This window comes from Neopsephotus bourkii, unplaced genomic scaffold (genome assembly GCF_033783945.1).
Source record: "Neopsephotus bourkii isolate Nb327-2 ecotype Australia unplaced genomic scaffold, CSIRO-AGI_Nbou_v1 NB_1589, whole genome shotgun sequence".
Lineage (NCBI taxonomy): Eukaryota > Metazoa > Chordata > Aves > Psittaciformes > Psittacidae > Neopsephotus > Neopsephotus bourkii.
In genome coordinates this window covers 821,941-842,297 of record NW_026902065.1, presented here as the reverse complement: position 1 = coordinate 842,297, position 20,357 = coordinate 821,941, and the positions used below count along the sequence as shown (strand labels likewise).

The following is a 20,357-nucleotide window of genomic DNA, read 5'->3' as shown; positions in this document are numbered from 1 at the left end:
GGCTTTGAAAGACTGTACAAAGGGCACCAGTAGGCAAGCCACAATCAGGAAAAGCTTTGCTAACATAGTGCTTTTGCAAAGCTTTCAGAAGATTAGGGGGCTCCCAGACCTGCTCACAAATACAACCTGTGGGGTAAGGGCAGCATTTTCCTCCTATGGATTCTATTTGAAGATTTCATTGTGCTAGAATGACTGCTGCCTCATGAGTTGGGAAGTGGATAGCATTGCTTTCCATACTAAATGGAGGAAACCACAAACAAGAACTTACTGGAGTTTTTCTGTGGGTATTTCCAGTGGTTGTGGAGAGGTGGAGATCACCTGCTTTTATGTCATTTATCAAACTTGTGTCTTTGTTATTTGCTGTTTTAAGTATTCTCGCCAATATCTTTCTCCTGTCAAACATAAATTTCGTATTCCTTTTCCCTCAGAGGTGATTTTCCACATGGAATACCAGTGTGTAGGAAGGGTTAAAGTCTTGAAGCTATTGAGTCCTTTTTGATTTGGCATTGTTGAGTGAGCTGTAGAAAACGTACCTATGTTTGAGCATGCTGCAGAGTAACTAGAAACAAAGGAGCAAGAGAGAAACTGAAAACTCCAGTCCCAGTTCTGCGGTAACAGCAGAGATTCTTGAAACTAAAGTGGTCTTTCTGGACTTCAGGTTGGGAGACACTGTATTTGCTATCATGTTTCAGAACTGTTTGTGTTGTGTTTGTTACCAGTTGAGATTTCTTTTCTGAATATTTGGAAATGAAAGAAATTCCTCTGTGGGCTGCAACTGGAGAGCTTAGTGTAGGACTAAGGTGAGACAAGGATACAGTTCTTCCTCAGAGATACTCTTTAAGTCGTAGAGTATCTGTGTGGTTTTATAGCTGTGTTAAACCTGTGCCAGACAATGATAGTGACTTTTCTTTTTTCCTCAGAAGCTTTCTTAGTTCCTGGGCAGATTTCAGCTGTAATCTTTATTGCAAGTTTTGTTTAAAGTTTTTGCAGACTGTTCGCAAAGGAGAAACCAAATGTGGTTGGTATCTACAGGCTGGTTAAGTAGGGTACTTCACTAGGGTGAGAAAGGTACACAAATAGAAATAAAGGAGTTTTTCTTTGAGGGAAGTGATGGATACAGATTTTTTTTGCCACTTATGGTATGCATTGTTTGTGATCATGTTTGCATCACGAATGTTGTTAACAGGTCCTGAGACAAAGGTGCGAAGATGCTAAAGACATGGTATTCTTTTCTGCTGTGTTGGCTGTCCTTGCAGAGTGAGGCTAATCCTGGTCTTAAAGTGAGGATTACTCAGAAGGGGCTGGACTACGGTATGTCAGACATTGCCAGAAGTTAATACATGATAAATACATTATGCACAGAATATAGTTCCTTAATAAGGGTGCAGTGTAGAAACAAGCTCCTTAAATACTGAAATAGAATAAATTCCTTTTGTCACTTCACACTAGGAACACCCTTTGTTTCTTCTCTCACTTACTTCCTTCTTTTTTGTGCACCCTAGGTGTGAATTTATTCTTCCATTGGTGATTCTCCTACACTCCAACAGTGTTTCTACTATATTCCTCATATCAATCTACTTTCTTAGAACTAGAATAAGATGGCCATATAATTGCTCCTTTTTTTAAAGTGTCAAAAACCTAATTGGAATTGCAATATTTTATTGAAGATAATAAGACATAATTTGGAAAAAAGCTTATAATTTTGGGACAGCCAAGTAGCAGCACACCTTTACCCCCATTCATCTATTTGGCATGGGATAGCATCTGATATCAGTAAAAATCTAATAACTGCCTGCCATAATTCTGCCCCTTAACAGAATATCAGCAATTTCCGCAATATATTTTCCTTATTCTTTCTATTCATGCTGACTTTCACTGTCTCTTACCTAAGACCGAGTCCATGGGTGTGAACGGCATGTAGTATAATTTCAGTTGTTTACAGAATTAATAACAGAGGTTAACAAGGTACAGATTCAACAAAGGCTGGGTCATGCTAAGTATTAATTGTCATTTATGTTCTGAACATGCTGACAGGCAAACAATAGACTTGTGTAATGAAAAGTACAACCTCAGGGTTTATGCCTTCACGATGAAGGATCAGGTACACTTATTTCTCGGTATGAGCATTGTTTCAAAGGCTTTTGAGGAGTTGAGAAGTGCAGGGCAAACATCAGTCACCCAAGACAGACTGATCTTCGTACCTTTTTATGATATACAGGAGATTTCTCATGTCTTTAGAAATGAGAATTCAGACTGGTATTTCTTAGTGTGAGCCCAACATGTTCTGTGATGTTCAGCCTGGCCCTCAAGTGCTGAGCCAACACCCCTGCATTAGTAGCAAGAACAGACATTAACAGTGTGCCTCCCAAAGGTATTTCTTGTATTTGAAGAGCATGTGCCTTTCATGTATCTTCTTGTAATATGAGACTTGAAGGCTGAGGCAATAGATCCTGACTGCGTGCTCCTTTCCTGCTGCAAGAACACTGAGAGAAATTCCACCAGGATCACTGGCTGCCTTCACTGAGAGCCATAAGAGAGCTTTAAATTATTTCAGTGGGAGGCCATATTTTGCTTTGGAGGTAGGAATTCTGAGGGAATCGTAAGTTATCTCTCCTTCATAAAAGATGCATTTTATAAAAAGGTATTCCAGTGATGAGTTATCATTGATTTCAGTTCTTTGCTTTTTTCAATATGCTGAAGTCTGGGAGAGAAAAAAAATACATATTTTGTATTTGGCAACTGTATAGCCAAAGCTAAAGAAAAGGAAGCTAAAAATATCTGAAAGCATAACATCATTCCTGTATTAAAGTTTTGTCAGTGTCTTTATCACAGATGAGCAAAAAGAAGAAAAACACAAGGAATTTGGGATTTAAAGATGTTCTGTTTGTTGATTATAGGTGTATTATCAATGCACAAGTAGCACTAAAGTTTTCAAAAGAGTAGGGCTTCCTTAAAGCAAGGAGAGAAAGTAAGGAAATAAGTCAGAAATCTGCAGTATGCTGTAATGTATAAAGTGTAGTGGCAAAACAAATGTACTCCGAAAGAAATGGGAGGAAAACAGTTGAAAGGAATGTCTTTAAACCTCAAACAACTTCCTGTACACATGCAACAATCCACATAGTTCCGCATTTGACATCCCAGCACTTCAGATGCATATATTACACTTTTTTCTTAAGTAAACACTACGTATAGAAGTCATCTTGCTCCTTCTTAACTGTCTTCTTCATCCAAAAGCTGTGAGACAATTTGAGGTAAAGGTGATGACCAAGTGTTTCCCAAGGCTATCGAAGTGAAGGAAGTGTAACAGTTTCAGAAACCTGACAAAAGCTGTATGATATAAAATACAACTCGGGGACAAGGTGATCCTAACAGATGATCTTTATCATGGGTTAAATGGTTTATGTTTGAGGCTAATAGAAGTTATAAATGGGTGTATAAGTAGCTGGAAGGAGATCTAGGTAAGGATCATAGAATCATTTCAAGAATTATGTTAAAAGTGATAATTAAATTATTTGGCAATATATCTGGACATTTGGGTGTCTGAATCCAACCTGCAAGGCATATGCTTTCCTCTGTCCCCTTGTAGGCAGGAGGCTTGGGATGGAGCTCCTGAAGCAAGAAGTACTGAAAGAGACTTTCCCAAGCTGGAGTGGGCAGGAGAGTTTCTCTGTTGTTAAAGTCAACTATGTCATTTCAAGGTAAAATAAATCCATTTCAGTGTTTTAGGATGACACAGCTTACTTCCACATAGTAATAATTATGCAGCCTTTTTGTTGTTGTTCTGATTTGCTTTTTAAGTCCTTCCTTCTACCACACTTGGAGATGAGTTTAAGAAAGCTTATGCAAGAGCACCCTGATATAATATTTTAGGGTTTTTTTATCAGAGTTTGGGTCATGACATGTTCGTGACTATGATAGAGCAGGGGAAATGTGTGGGAAAGATGGTGGAATTTGTGTTACTAATAGTATGGTACTAGAAAGGACCTGTAGCAGTGAAAATTGTTTCTTTTTGATGAGAAAAAGCCGACAAAGGGCTTAGATGAAAATGTGTGCAGGGGCTGGTGTCATCTGGGCTGACATGGCGGGAAGATGACTTTTACAGAATCTTTTTGTGTGGATTTACAATGGTAAATCAGGATTTCGATTGAACAGGGCTCAACACCTATTTCCTGCTGAGGAAAATCATTGTACCAGGAGCAGCCAGTGGAAAAAGTTTTGTAGAGTTTCCTACAGTTTCTCCAAATAAGACTAACAGAAAAGCAGATTTTTCTACAGCCTTCAATCCTGTCTTCCAATAAACAGAAACTTCTGGTCTTTTAATATTATTATCAAGCTAAACTGTGCTGGTCAGTAGCATTTTGCTTCCTTTTCCTTACATATTACCCCTGGCAAGAAATACCAATCTGTGAGACTTCATGTACTTTCTGCTGCATCTGTTACCTATACCTGGTATTTTCCTAATAGCCTGCCTTCTGGCAGGATTCATTCTATTATAACAGCCTACTTTCCTGCCAGATTCATTTCATTATACCATCCTTGTGACCTTAATCCCTGCACATTTGAGAAATCTGTGTTTGTACTGGCTGGAGAAGAAGAGGCTATGGGGGTAGAGGTGCATGTGTCTTACTGCATGTCTTCGCTGGGTGGTAATTATAGAGAATATGGAGCCAGATTCTCCCTAGTGGTATACAGTGGAAGGATGATGGCCAACAGACATAACTTACATCAAGAAAAGTTCCAATTAGAAGTTACGAAAAAATGCTAGGGAGCACCAGAGAAGGGGCTCAAAGAGGCTGCGGAATCTCCATCCTTGGAGGTGTTCAAGACTCAAGTGAGCAAGGCCCCTGAGTTGGCCCAGCTTTGAGTATGGGGTTGAACCATAAAGTCTCCTGAGGTCCCGTTCCAGCCTAAATCATTACATGGTCTTCAAAACCCCACTTCATTCTCCCAACCATAGTTCTCGAAATTGGCCGTCTTCCCAGTGGATAATCTGACTTTAGCTCACTGCAAGCAAACACGATTACTAAAGGCATCCTCACTGCTGACCAACATGTTATTGGAAAATTATGGTAATTTTAACCAAAAGAAGCTGATGTCTTCTGCCCCAGGAAAAGTAGATTAAAGACAATTGTTTCAGAGATCTCTTGACAGATATCAGGAAACAACAAGGAATGTATGCTACATGAAGATTACAGCTGGTATCTTTACATTGTTCACTTTAATTCAACACAGCCATTTGCTAGACAATATGCTTGAGTATCAGAAACATTTGTTTTGACAGGGAAATCTTACAGTAAGATTTTGTTAAGAAAAATGGATCCTCTCCAGAGCCCTTTGCTGGGGAAAGGGAGTGGACTGGGGAAAAAGAAACTTTGTTGTTCTTCAGCAAATGCTAGCTTTCAGGCAACCTGGATGTATTTATACATGTAGCATCTGGGTTTAACACAGAGACTTATTTTACCCCAGTGAGCACATTTGCTTTAAGGAGTTTGTTTTTCTCCCAAGGGGAGGTTTTTGTTTTAGCAAGGCATCCTTTTTGCCTGGCCAGGTACCAAGGATTTTTTTTTTTTTCCAAGGATGCTATTAAGTGTAATGGTGCAAGTGTCTTTTTTTGCCTTAAAATATACAAGGGTCAGTCATTTCTGAGGAATTCTTTCACCAAAGCACAAACTTTGCCTTTTATAGTTGAAGGGTTTTCAGTGATCAGAAGTTGTTCTTACTCTTTTGACATGCAGTCTAATACCCTGCTTTCTGTATTCTGTAGGCTGAGAATTAATGCTGTAGATTTCCCAGAGTCTTCTGCTTCCTTTATTCCTGGCACTGGCATTAGTCTGTCAGTGGCACATGCTTCTGCTACTATCAGTGCAGACTGGAAAATGAATGCATGGCTGCTGTAAGTATTATATACAAAGAGATGCAGGTGGGAGGGAGTGAATATGGGAGAAGGATTGCAAATGACATTAAGAAATGTCCTTGGTAATTATTTTTCAGGTCAGATATGCGTTATCATTTAATAGCAATCGATAGGAATAAACTTCTTAAAGAAACACATCCCCTGCCAACTAATGCTTTTTTGTTTGCTTTAAATTATTCTTCCCCGCAGATTGTCTCTTTGGGAAGTATCAGGCCAGACATCTGTTAGTATGCTCAGGTTTTCCAGACTGTATATTACATGATATTACAGGAATATTCAGGACCACAGAGGCCATGTTTGTTACTTTCATTATACAGTATAACTAGAAGGTTGACTTTATAGCTAATTATCTATTTACTGCTATAGTGTATATTCTCTTTCAAAGTGCTTCTGTGAAAGGAAGGGCACTGTCACAATGCCAACCAGTTCAGAACTTTGGAAACTTCAGAATTAAGGTCACTATGGAAAACTGACCTAGCTTCATGAGCCTGTGCAGTATGAGATTGGTTTTAATGACATGATTGAATACTGATTTTTCCACTTTTTTACCTCAGCATTTTTGTTCTAGAATTTTAATATAATATTCTAGATTTTCTTGTGGGCAGGGAGACGGCTAAGACTTCTGGGATATCAGAAAAGTTGACCAGGTGCTTATCTCTACAAGTTTGGGTTAATGGAGTAACTGGAAACGGCAGTAGGTGTTGCTCTATTTGTGAGCCAGATAGTACAAGATGGATCACCAGGCTGCAAGTTTCACAGCATGTCCTGGTTTCAAAGGAGTATGGACATGCAGTTCTGCATTCAGTCTCAGTACTGGTGGCTGGAAATTGCTGTCACCGTGTCCCCAACATGTCTGTTGTTCTTTCTGATATACCAGTATTGTGAGGAAAAGGATACTGTGTTCAGCAGAGCAAATAAGCTGTTCCCAAACATGAAGCCACCTTCTCTCTTGCTAGAGAATAAGGACTTGGGCACAGTCTGGAGAGACCCCAGATGTGTAAAACTCTAAAGACTTCAAAGCAAAAACTCTAAAGTGAAGGAGTCAGGAAGCTGGTGTGCAGGATTAGGTGAAGCAGATCATGGTGGAGGTGGTCAGAGCTAGCTTTGGTGGATTTTAGAGGGTGAAGGGATTTTCTTGCCTTTTTGAAGGGCTGCTCTGTTCAGTGTTAAGTTTTGTAAATGGTTGTATGTTTAGACAGATCCAAAATACGCCCACTCCTCACCCCCTAGTTCTCTACATGTTGCTTACTGCATAGCAGACTAAGAGGAGCCAGATGAAAATGAGATTTCCAAGGGAGGCTATTAACCACCTGCCCCTCCTGGGCTGTTTCCAGGATCAGTAAGATGGGTCTTACCATGGCTTTTTAATTGTGATAGTCTTATCCCTGTATTTCCAGCTCTCACTATAGCCCTCCTCTCCACTGTTTCAGAGCACTCTGCCAGTTTGTAAAATCTCTTGGCAGGCTTTGCTTCTGGAGGCATGGAGCTGAGACCTTGCCCCAGTGACTCAGGATTCCTCCTGCAGAAGAGCAGATATAAGGATGCAGGAACAGAGGGCCTAAGTAGCTGGGTTTCTCCCCATCTCCCAAGCAGCCCAGAAAGGGAGGAGGGCTGAGATCCTTTTGCAGTGGTCCCTGTCACTCAAGGATAAAAGTATAAAGTATCTCTGGAAATCATTTTGTCCAGCCTTCTTCTCAAAAGAAAGAAGTCACCAGCCTATATCAGGTCAGCTGTCTAGTGATTTTATTTATCCAAGGATGGTGATGACACAAACTCTCCAAGGCACTTGTTCCATTGTTGCACAACCCTCCTTGGGAAAATGTTTCTCTTAATGACTTGTGATATGGGGGTTTGGTTAGGGACTGGAAAATGAGGGTCTGAAGAGTGGTGCTTTCTCCAGATAGCCAGTTAATGCACGTACATGGACAGACAGTTACATTTTAAAATGGTAGTGGTGGTAGGAGGGACTTTGTGACTGGTAGTACTACTCACTGCTTTGATCAGGGGTAGTCTGTAGTTTGGGGCTGGGTTGAGATTAATCTTTTAGGATTACATCTTCTTTCCCCAGGACTTGCTTAGCTCAAAAAATAAAGAGGAAAGCAGAAAGACTCATGGTCTGAGCTTCGTATTGGCATGGGCTGTTTCTCTGTAGTGTGGTGCAGCTACTTTAGTAATGACTGGGGAAGGAAAACCTAAGTAATCAGGAGGAAGGTATGAAAACTGATGCTTTTAGTGACAGTCTGTTATGGTTAATAAGGTTTTTACAAGGCTATTCTAACATCAGTTCTTTGTATGCTGTACGGCTTCCACAACTCCTAATTGTAGTCCCAATACCTAAATTAGGTGGAATTAGGTATAAAGATTTAGATATAAAGATATTTTTGTTGGGGTCATACTAGGGATTTTTACAGAAAGGAAGATTAGTGGGTTTGGGGCTGAACAAAGAATGGAGTAATCTGCACATTTTAAAGGGTTATTGAAAATCATGACAGTAAACAGGAACATATAACAATTGCAAAGGTGAGAACCACTGGGTTATATATTTGTTAACAACCTGGCTTCTGCTGCTGCAGTCCCGAAGGCCTTCAGGATAATCCCTTCGAAGGACTGGGATGTCTTGTGTTGCTGTGGAATTGTGACATTTTTACAAACTTGTCAAATCCTGCACAACACTGGAAAATTCACATCCTGGAAACTCACACATATAATCTGTTTTTTGAATACCATATGTCCCTAATCTACTTTAATCCCTAGAAAACCCATTCTTCATTCTAGATGATAGAAGCAAGAAGTCCTTTCAAACTTGATTTATAGATAGTTTCTTACATTGTTCCCTTAAAGCAGATGTTTCCTTGACTGAGTTTGTTTCTTTTCTCTGAGCAGCAAAGGCCAAGGAGGAATTACGGTGTCAGTCTCAGGACTGTTTATTGCAGTTGTCATCAAAGTGTCACGGGATAGCACCGGCCACTTGTCCATGTTGCTACACAATTGCCGGACGAGCATTAATAGTGTAAAAGTCAAGTTAAGTGGTGCATCTAGGTAGGTAAATTAGGTTTTCAAATTACTTCATGGGAAGTAGCGGGGTTTGTAGTATATTCAAAGTCTTATTTTTAGGGATCCAGTTACAGAATGCAATTAATTATTGAAGGCATGTAAATAGATTTTTAAAGGTCTGTTTTCAAAACCAGGATCCTATGCTGAGCATGTGAAGTGTGGTTAATCCACACTTCTTTGTGCATGTGCCAGCAAATGAGCTGACTAGACATACTGCATATGAAAAAAATGGCCATTTGAGCATATTAAAGAGTGCAAGTTTCCGAATGGCGGTTTGCAGGTGTGAAGGTGGTCTGGGCTGATTATGCCTTTTCACAAGCTGACCTACAATTGAAGAATAAAACTTTCAAAAGAGAATATGAAACAATGCTTGGAGTTCTCATTGTGATTTTCTAGAATTTTTTTTTGTCTTACTCAAAATGTGGCTGAGTGTTGCTTACCAGGATGCTAACATGAACATTCACAATTTCACAGGTTCCTTCTAAATAGCTCTTAAACAGAGACTGAGAACCCCTAGCGTTTATCTGAGACTCACAAATTAATAGAAACAGTCAACCGTTCATTCTACCAATATAGCTGCAGTGGCTTTTCATTATTGTAAAGCACATTGATGTCCCAGTCTGACATATATTATCTTTCAAGGATATCAATCCATGGTAAAAAGTCATTGTGTTAATTTCCTTTCCTCCAGCTGGATCTACAGCTTTCTATCTGGTTACCTTGAGAAGCCCGTTCACACCAAATTGAATAAAAACGTAAGTTTGCAAAGATGGTTTCAGCTAGTGAAGGGAGGAGTTGAAAAAAAGGTCTTTTGTTACTGACTTGTCTCTCTTTTCATATAGCTATGCCTAAATATCAAATACAAAATCCAGATGGTGGATGCGCAACTTAGAAAGCATAAGGGTGAGTTGTGCCTAGTGCTCAAATTGTAGCCTTTTTTATTAGACAACAAACCGTTTCTGCATTCACAGTACAAAAAAAAGAAAGGAAGAAAAATACAGCCATTGTTCTGTAACCTATTCCATACCCCACTCTGGAAATCTCTTGCTTTATGTATACTTTATGTATAATAGTCAGATTTCTTCTGTGACTGTAGCAAGTCACCTGTAATTTTTCAGCCTGCTGTAGCTGACCTGTGTTATTTACTTAGATTTTCAAGATGAACATTTTCATGCTGATCCTTTATGCTCTTGGTACTGTGAACATAAGAAAACCTGGACTCAGAAAAACTGAGTTAGCAGTAATCTTCTAAAGACCTCACAAATGTCCCATCCTGAACTGCAGTCCTGTAAGATCTTATAAGCATAGCACATCTTGTTTTGAGCTAGGGTTCAATGAGATAACAAGATGGTGCAGGAAGACTATCACAGTAACCATGTTTCTCTTCCCACCAGTTACAATTCCTGTGTCTTGCAAAGACGTGAAGACAATAGAAGTCCATGTCCAAAAATACAAATAAGATTTTCATTACTATAATCAATGCCACAGCTTTTTTCTTTTTTCTTTTTTCCTTTTTTTTTCCCTTTCTGGTGGTTGTGGTGAGTTTTTTTCCCAGTACTATTTGTTGGACAGGTTGGACAGAGGACTTTTGGTGTCAGAGCTTAAAGCTTAACATTAGCTTTGCTAAATTTTTTGGTGGACTTGTTCAAATTTTAACAATGGGTAGCACTTTATATCTGTCTCAGATGGTGACCATAGAAGTGAATCATGGTTTGTTAGGACAACAGTCCATCAAGTACTGTATAGAGCTGCAGAAACCAGATGAAACTAGGGGAAAGGTAATTCTGGCAGGGGGAGATCGCGATCACCAGCTCATAATCCACTTATCCCAGGTATAGCACCTCCTCAAAAGATTAAGGAAGTGAAAATCTTAAAAACTATAGTAAGCAAATGTATTAATCTACATGGTATGTGAGTTAGTTTTAGCCAGTCTGACTTTTCCAGAGGGAATACTCTTTTTCCCTTATGTTTTTATTTTCATCTTCCTTTTCCCACCATTATTCTTCTTCAGATTCATAACTTCTATCATGCCTTTTCCTTTAGCTAAATAATAACTGTTTGTGATGTGCTTTTGTAATAACAGATGTTTTGGTTTTATCCATCCTTCTAGTCTTAAGCCAGATTGATGCCTTTGCACAAATAGACTATTCCCTAGTTAGTTCTCCTGCAGTCTTCAAATCACACATGAACTTGGATTTGAAGGTAATTTGTCTTTAATACCATCATGCTTTCTGAGACTTTTCCAGTTATCTTTTGTGTTGATTCATTTTCTTTTACTACAGTTTTACTCAGCCTCTCCAATATTTAGTTGGAAAAGCAGTAAGACGGACATTTTGGTCAAGAGCTAGTTTGGAAACCAGATACAATTGTTCATTTAATAAATTAACTGCATTTGTTAAATAACCACAGCTGTTTCAGAGCTGAAACCCTTCAGAGGTGCTTTTATAAACAGCATAAAGATGTTCTTTCGATACGTGGCTCTTCCACTTCTGCTTGGTCTTTGCCTGTTACTGGTGATACATAATCCATGGTGGCTACCAATGTTATTGCAATCCAAAGCATTTCTTTTGAGATAAGTCAACATCTTGTATATGTACAGGTCACACCCAGAAATAAAAGACTTGAGCAGTAGACAGCAGTTCCTTTCTTATATATTTTTCACCTTTTTTAGCAAGAGATATCTCAGCAACGCTCAGCTTTTCTAGCAACTTCAACAGTCCTTGTAATTCAGAGCATCCCCATGGCTCTCAAAACTGACTTCAGTTAAAAAAGATGTGCTAGAGCTATGGTTGGAACTCCCTCTCTTAGTTATTTTGTTCAAGTAGCTTTTGCCACCCACAAAACCCACTGCAAGCAGGATATATATGGCTTAAATGTACTAAACAATCATTTATCAGGTACTATAGCTAACTAGAACTTACAGGCTAAGCTTTAACATGCTGACACCCCAGTGGGATACCAGATGAGTCTTTGTAAGTCAGTTATTAGTTAAGGAAGTTACTGTTCTTCAGTGCTCCTTGGAACAGGCTGCTTCTTGATGGTTATGAGTTGCCATCTTCCAGCTCTCAACTCTTTCTCAGAGCTTTATCTCTTTCCATGTCAGTATTTTTCCTGTTGAGTCTTTCAGCTGCTAACCATTACAGTGTCGATAAATACACTACTTACTGTCTGTTCTCACTTTTCTTGTCCTACATGGTCTGAGCTCACATACCTTCTCAAATTTTAAGAACTATTTTCTGAACCAAGGTTATGTTCTGAATTATTGATTAAACCAAGGTCCACACCTGTGTAGCACCCAAACTGAGGCAGCTGGACCAGGGCTAAGAGTTTGGAGGTATAAAAGGCTCCTTTGTGTCCCTGTCCTAAGCAACTTCCAGTGCTTTTGGGTGTGCTCAAAGATTTCCTTTAAATGCCACTATTAGAATTAAATTAACGAATGTGTCTTTGCCACAAGAGAAAGAAAACTGTGATCCAGAGGATGTTTTTGGTGTGTTTCTCATACATAGCTGCAGTTCAGAACAGTCATATGAATGTTCAAACTCAAACTTTCTGTGTGATTCCTCTGTTTTTTCAAAAGAGCCTGGATTTGCTGATTTCTAGAGCATATCAAAAACTTCTTTGCTTACTTCAGGTTTTCTTAAATGTCAAGCTTTTCTTCAGATTAGGAAGATTTCTTTCTGTTTAACCACTGCTAATGTATTCTGACAGATACAAGTGTTTGTAACTAGAAATACTTGACAATGATTCTTTGCAGGGCACAGTCTATCCAGTAGGCAATCACACAGACCCTCCCTTTGTGCCAGCTCCATTTGCTCTCCCAAACAAGGATGATTCCATGCTATACCTGGGAGTTTCCAGTTATTTTCTTAAGTCTGCTTCACTGGCTTACTACAGAGCAGGGGCCTTTAACATCACCGTGTCCAAAGAGGTGAGTATAATTTGCATGTAATAGAATTACATATATCAACAGTATGGACAGTCAGCAAAGCACAGTTAACGCATTATATTTGCCATTTTCTACAGATTTGGGTCACACTTCTGCCACTTGTAGGAGGAATTCATGGCATTCATTCTGTATGTCATCATTTAAAATAGTCAAAATCTGAACTTCTTGTCACCTCTAAGCAAGGAATGACAGATATGAACATCACAGAGTTGATGTGCAAGAAGTGGCAGAAAGAACCAAAAAAAAAGGTTTTCTCTGCATGTATTCCACACAGGAAAGGGCAAATCAGGAAAAAGTGTACTGAAGCCAAAGTCTGCTGCAGAAAGGCTCACAACAAATGTATTGGTTATGCTGAGAGCTAAAACAAACCTTCAATCTTAACAGAGCAGCAGATTGAGGTAAGAAACAGGCACAAGGAAGCTAAGCTTTCAGCTGTGGGTGAAGAGCATACAAGACTTCTTTCACAAATGCTGTTTCCATACTGGCATTAACAGTCAAGAGTTGCCAAGAAGTTTTGCTAACTGAAACGGTGCTAAGAGGTTCTTGTTAAAAATTGGTGATGCAAGTGGCACTGACAAACATCATCAGAAGTCAGTAGCAAAAGACCAATTGAGATTTTTGGCTGCCTCTGACAGATTTAGTGTATTTCATCTAAGAAAGTTCCAAAGGCAGGAAGTAAGCAGGATGCCATGTCTGTTCTTTCAAGAGATAAAGCTTATTCACTGGTACCTCCTTCTGAAACATGTCCATGAGAAATCTGTCACTCTTGTGTCCCACAGAGCACTGTGGGCTCCCTAGGAATTGCTCTGGGGCAATGAAATACTAAATCAGAACATGGATTATCTAAAACTAAAGTAAACAGGATATGTTGTGGTTTGTTTTGTTCTTTTAAAAAACCCAACTCATTTCGAAGCTGATATAATGATCTGATTTATTTCACTTGTTTACAGCTTGCTACAACTTTTAACCTAAATACTGCCCTATTCAAAGATTTTGTTCCTGAGGTGAGTACTTTTACTTGCACAGACCTTTTAAGAAAGAGCAGTACCTAATGTTTCTTACGGATATTACTGTCTAGTAGCTCATCTGCAAAAGTCTGGAAGAGAATGAATCTTATACTAATCATAGACCAGCTCAATTTCTAAGATACACGTCTACCCCATCATAACTCTGTGTTCTTCCTAACTGTATCACACTACTCTTTGGTAGTTCTCTACCTCTCTAAGTGTGGGATTTGCTTTCAATGTTTGAAACAGTTGTAAATACTAAATGGTAGACATCTCTGAGATCAGTCTGCTTCATTCCTGCTAAAAGTGATGGTATCTCTGCTACTGGTAGCCTGATCTCTTATGCACGTATACCTGGTGATTATATACAGTGGGCAGTAATAGTCATGAGTAGCTAAGTTTATAAATGTGCTAGAAGAAACTAAGATACCATGAGATGCTTTAAAAATCCCTAACATAGCAGCATTTACTATAAAATTACAAAATTTGCAATCTGTAGCGCTGTAAATAAAGTTTTGTCACAAAATCATAGAATGGTTAGGTTTGGAAGGGACCTTAAATATCATCTAGTTCCAACCTTCTCTAGGAGTTTCTGTTTTTCAAAAGATTGGCTCTTTGGGAAGGCTGCCTTTTATCCAAATTCTTTATATTGTCAGGGTAATTTTTTTCTTCTTTTTTTTCTGGAATCACTCATTTCCCTTATTTCTTTAACTTGCAGTGCTAATCCCCAAATTTTGAAATCTGTTTTTCACGAACAACCTTCAAATTACTTCTCTATATATGTTCAACATCAGTGGGTCTAAAACTTCATCATTTGGTTTCTGAAACTCAGACTATATGCAATGCTAATTTCATCATTTCAGTTGGTGCAGTTAAAATGGCATGTTTTTAATATAGGTTAACAAACAAGAGGATCAGTATATGGCAGGTGATTATGATTCAGCCACAGAAACTGTGGCTTAAGAAAAGCTTAATTCTGTGTTCAACATCTTTCTCATCTTTGAAATTCCACAGATTGCCCTGAGTTACTTAACAGCATGCCCAATGCTGCTGAAGCTGATGGCTACCTCACCCCCTGTGGTCAGTTTAAATGCAGACAGATTCATCCTACATATCACTGGCTGTGTGGAAGTGTTTGCTGTTCTGCCATATTCAACCACCCAGTACATCTTTGCAGGGAATCTAGTAAGTAATATGAGCTAACATTAAGTGCTGAGGCTGAACAAATCACACAGTAATCTTCCATATCCTTTGAAAATCAACATAAAATAGCATATAGTAGTCTGCCACAAATACACATACTGTTGTATTTCACAGGGAGGAAACATGCACCACATACTTTAGAGTTTAATAGGCAGGTGCAAGAGCTACTTATGAAAGCCCTTTTTTTCCATGTAGGAGGTTGAGTCATCATTGCAGAATAAACTATAATATATAAAAATGTGATTAGCTGATGCCCACTCTTTCTAACCTGTTTGTTATAAAATAGTTCAGTGTGTTCCCAGACATCTTTTCATTAGGTTGAAAGTGAGCCATTTATATCAGCCATGCAAGGACTTAAATGATCCTAATGATAAGGAGGCAATCAGGGCAGTATTACCACTTTGCTCACGCAATCTCAGTTGCTGGCAGAAAGCAGCAAACTCACAAATCATTTCAGTATCTACATATATTGACCAAATAAAACATTTAGACATTGTGTTTCCAATCACAAAAGCAATTGTATCTGTGCCTGTATCTTAAGACAGTATCTGTCTGTGTATACAGTCACAGAAGACTGTTTTTGTTTTTTTCCCTGCAGACAGCCAGTACCAGAGTCTATTTGACAATAACCAAACAGAAGCTGATTATCTCATTACTTCTGAAGAGGTAACTAAGGAAAATGCAGGAAGCAGCAACATGTTGGTTTTCCCCATGATGGGGATCTGAAGTGATCTGAAGATGAATCGCAGACTGGTACTGCAAACGACTGTAGGAAGAGATTAGTATCAGAAAGATCCCAGTGGTTCTAGAACTCAGTTGTAGTTTTGCCAGTTTTGTTCAAAAGCTGTTGGGAATCAAATGTCTTTGGCAAAGTTAAATCCATGCATCAGCATGAAATCAGTGTGAAATTCCACAAATGAAGCTTCAAGCAGTGTGTGTGACTTGTGCTTTCAGCCTGTTTAGTGAATTGTCTTTTTTTACTTCTTTTTCTCAGGCTCCACTTCTCCCTGCTGCACTCCATTCTTGGTTTCTCTGAGGTAAGTTGGTGTTTTCAGTGCCTAGGAAAGGTAGCTGAGCCCTTCAGAGTTAACAGAAATTCATCTGAATTTGTTGCTGGACAATTCTTGGTCTGTCTTGGGGATACTATGCCACTGCTCTTTCTGCTTTGAAATAGTATATTCTCTGTTCTTTTTCTTTCCTGTAAGAGGAAATACCTCTTAAAGTTTTTGTTCGGGTTTGGGGTTTTGGTTTTGATTTGGTTTGGGGTTTTGTCTGTTTTGGTTGGTTGGTTTTGGTTTTTGTTTTCTCATCAAAGGCTCCAAATATTAGAGTTATTGCCATATAACATTAATTGAAACAATCAGAAATGTCTGCCTCGGTCTGCATGACGTAGCAAGCCATCAAAGTTGATTCTGCTCACTTCAGCATCCAACAGCACTAAGACAGGCATGGGATTAGCACCTCTTCTAGCTGTTTCTGACAGCCAACCTGAATTCACATCTGGATTGAGTAGACATAGCGGTTGGAATGAATACAAAGTCAGGCTTAAGCTCAGTTTCAGGAATTACCCTAAATCAATTCAATGATTGATTGAGTCAATAAAAGGGAATAAAAGAAACCCCATGCCATTTTTTTGATCATCCACTGTAGACTGAGAAGGGGTCAGTGTGACTCTCTGCAGTGAAAGGAGGGCACTAATCACAGTGATGTAAGACAGACCACCAGGACAGGGCAGATTTTGCCACCCTGAAATGAAAAAAGATATTTTTTTACCTGAGACTGTCAAGCTCTGTTCTGACCTTTTTGCATGTCACTCCAGTTCTAACCCTCCATCTCCCCTGTCAAGCTGCAATACCATAGGCGTCAGGCAATAATCACCAAATCTGTTTTCCCCTCACAGCAGATGTCCTTGGCAGAGAATTTCCTGTCTTACGCTTTGCGGAGTGCAGTGATCCCAGTAATCAATGGTAAGGACTGTGGCCAGTTCCTGAGCATAGTTGGTGGGCAAGCAAGACTGAAACTGTAAAAGGGAGTGCCCAGCTTTAAACACTATATTATGGCAGGGTTTTTTTCCATTTTGGCTACATCTGGACAGGTCTGCTCTGTGCTGGACTTCAGTCACAGTCCCTCAGTCACACAGATCAGGGGCTAGGACAGAGTAAGTCGTGGGTCTCTTCCAGACACTGGACCTGGGTTTCCTTTTCACTGGATGCAGCATGGCAGCAGAGCTGAGGTGTCCTTCAGCCTTGTTCTGACAGTCAAGCCATGACCAGAGAATGGCCCAGAGTGGGGAAGCACAGAAGCACAGTTGCATCTTGGGGCTTCAGGGTAGCATCTCTAAGTTTATCACCTCCCTCTGCATTTGTCTTCACTTGTCTGCCATAGACAGGACAAAATAGAAAATCAGTTCAGTGGAATGCAGAGAATGAGGGATGATAAAGAAGTGAAGGTGGAAAGAAGCAGGTGGAAGAGTACAAGAAAGTGCCTATGAGGTAAACAGAGGTGAGGAGACTGCTGAAGAAGCAAGTGAGCTTTCCTCCTTTGATGAGGGTAAAGGAGATAGAATCATAGAATCATGGAACGGTTGGTGTTGGAAAGGACCTTAAGGTCATCTAGTTCCAACTCCTGCCATGGGTAGGGATGTCTTGCCCTAGAATGAAAGGGAGGGATGCAAAAGAAAAAGAGAAGCGAATAGAAATAGAGTTGGGCTTGATCAAGAGATTTAGGGTACAGGAGAATAAGACACACAGGATTAGAGGGTCAGATGGAGAAGAAAATGAAAAGAAGGTGGAGAATGGGAAAAAGCAGAAACCAGATCTTGTGTGGCAGATCCTGAAGAGGAGCAAAGGCAGGTCCCAGTGTCAGACAGCAAAGAGATTGTAAGAGGTTTGTATGCAACATTCTGTAGGATTTTTTGCTCTTTAGGACATATGAACAATAGCTCCCTTGAGAAGCACAAGGGCAGCTGGTTAAAGGGAAATTGCAAAACAAACTGAGTTCCTTGAGAAAGATGTGTCTGATGTGCATTTCATAATTACATTCAAATGGATTTATATTTCTTCTTTCCAAAGATAAACTAGGAAAAGGATTTCCTCTCCTTAACTTGGCCCACACTACCCTGACTGGACCTGTAATAAAAATTAATCCGGTGAGAAGCCCAATTTCTTGTTAAAGAATATCGGTTCTTTGTCAGGCCTGTGCATTTTTATGTGTTCCTGTGTTGGGTAAGTCTAAATGTTGCTAATGGTAACAGCTTTAAATATACACCAGATATAGAACCCAAACTCTGGATCAAAAATGAGCCCTCCATCCTCCCCACCCCTAGCAGTTGTAGGTTGCAAAGTGTCCACTAGCCCTTTGGGGTATGCCAGCACGGGGACACCACAAGGACAGTTCCACTATTCCCAGCAGGACTTAGGAGCACTGAGTGTGTGGGTCCTCACTGCTCCCTCACTACTCTGACCATTCTGTGACCTGTGCTTATAGGCAACCTGAGTGTCTCTGTGGTGTTACTCAGCCTTTTGGAGGTCTGTATTAACTTGTATCAGAGCCCATTCCTACCTTAAAGTTAACTAAAGTTCAGGAGGCATAAAGGCACTCTTGTCTCCTGTCCTGCTGAGGATCTTACCATGAGATCTAGTCCCAGAATACTGACACTGACTATGTCTGAAACATAAGGTAATTTTATATGTTCTTCTTTCCTCAGGGTCATCTGGTGATTTCCACTGATGTTGATTACAAACGTAAGGAAGGGGGAGATGAGGGCCTTCACAGTCACTCCTAATGTCCCTTTGCTTTTAAACAGTAATAGATAAAAATGTAGTCTTCCTTCTGTTGTCTTGTAGGGAGTAGATGCTGTAATTAGGGAGCTGGCTTCTTGGTCACCTGAGAGTGCTGTTCAGAGAGTCTTTACACGGATGGAGTTTTAAGTGGCAAAGGGTAGATATCCATGTTGGTGGCACTGTTCCAGAGCTCACCATGTGTAGGTGATGCCCAGCACCAGGTTTCTGCCCTGGCACCTTAGGAGCAGGCTCTGGATGTTTGCACTTTGGGAGCTGGTTTGTGGGCTCTGAGAACCTGCCCTGAGCCTGGGGTCTGGGTGAGCCCCCCGGGGCTGGGCTGGTGCCAGGATTGGTGCCAGGGCTGAGGGAGCAGCATGGGCCGAGCCATCTTCTCGCTGCTGGGATCGGTTGTGGGAAGCGGCACCCCATGCCCACCATTCCCAAGGAGCCGCTGTGAGCTGTGCCTGGCCCCGGGATGCCGGTTCGGCACACGGCGCTCCAGGAGCGTGCTGCGGGACAGGGGACACGAGGAGCTGGAGCCGCACAGCAATTCCTGGGGTTCACTGGTGTTTATGTGACCTGGGGAGATGCGGGTGATGTGATGGGGGAGCGAGCCCGGAGCGCGCTGAGCACTGGCCAAGAGATGGAACCAGGCCCGGTCTTTCCTGGGTGCAGGGGATCGCGTTTCCAGGCTGTCCCCGCACAGCCGGGTCCGTTCTGCAGCGGCTCCAGCGCCGGCCACACAAAGCCCCGCCGGGCGCCCCGCGCAGGGACTGGGAAGCAGCGGACACCGGCAGGGCACCGGCACGGCGAGGCCCGGTCCTGGTCCCTGCTGAGGCTCTATCCCCGCGTCCCAAGTGACAAGTCCCACCCAGAGCCCCGGGACTCACGTCCGCCCCTCCCGAAGCCGGCGCAAGATGCGCGGAACGGGGCGGAGCGCAGGGAGCGGGGTCGAGAGATCTGAGCGCCGGCGGCCGGTGGTGGTGTCGTCGGGGGCATCGCTCCCCGCCTTTGCCGCGTTCCTCGGCACCTTCAGGAGGGTGTTTGGGTGCTCAGGACGCGGGGCCGGGGCTCTGCAGGATGGACCCAGCCGGGCATTTCGCGGCTGCAGAACGGAGCCCCGGCCCCGGGGCTGAGCCAGAGCCCGAGTCCTGTGCCTTTGGGCTCAGAAACGAGCGCCAGTAGGGTGGTTCTGGGGTCAAAGCTGGGGCCTGGTTGGGTGCACTTAGGGGTGATGGGCTGGTGTTTGAAGCCACTCCGGAAGGGGGGGGATCCAGTCACGTTGGTCCCTGACTGCCAGGACACTGACACGCACTAGCCCAAGCTCAACATCTGAGTCCCTGGGGCAAAAGGTGCGTCTCACACTGGGTTTGGGCTGCAACGCTTTACTTCATTGCATGTACAACCACCATTGTACATGATGTACATTGCATGTACAACCAGTCATTATA

The 20,357-nt window shown here is 41.3% G+C and overlaps 1 protein-coding gene across 1 annotated transcript; it reads left to right on the top strand.

Moving 5' to 3' along the window:
* Nucleotides 1-1,193: 1,193 nt before the first annotated feature.
* On the top strand, nt 1,194-18,956 carry BPIFC (BPI fold containing family C; the record flags this gene model as incomplete). The annotated part of the gene is made up of 15 exons (XM_061371810.1): nt 1,194-1,311; nt 3,587-3,698; nt 5,765-5,893; nt 8,798-8,953; nt 9,660-9,723; nt 9,811-9,871; nt 11,079-11,170; nt 12,723-12,896; nt 13,865-13,918; nt 14,936-15,106; nt 15,723-15,790; nt 16,119-16,161; nt 17,025-17,091; nt 18,196-18,272; nt 18,831-18,956. Coding segments are annotated over 15 exons (1,464 nt in total), but the record flags the coding sequence as incomplete, so codon positions are not given.
* Between the last annotated feature and the right edge of the window lie 1,401 nt (nt 18,957-20,357).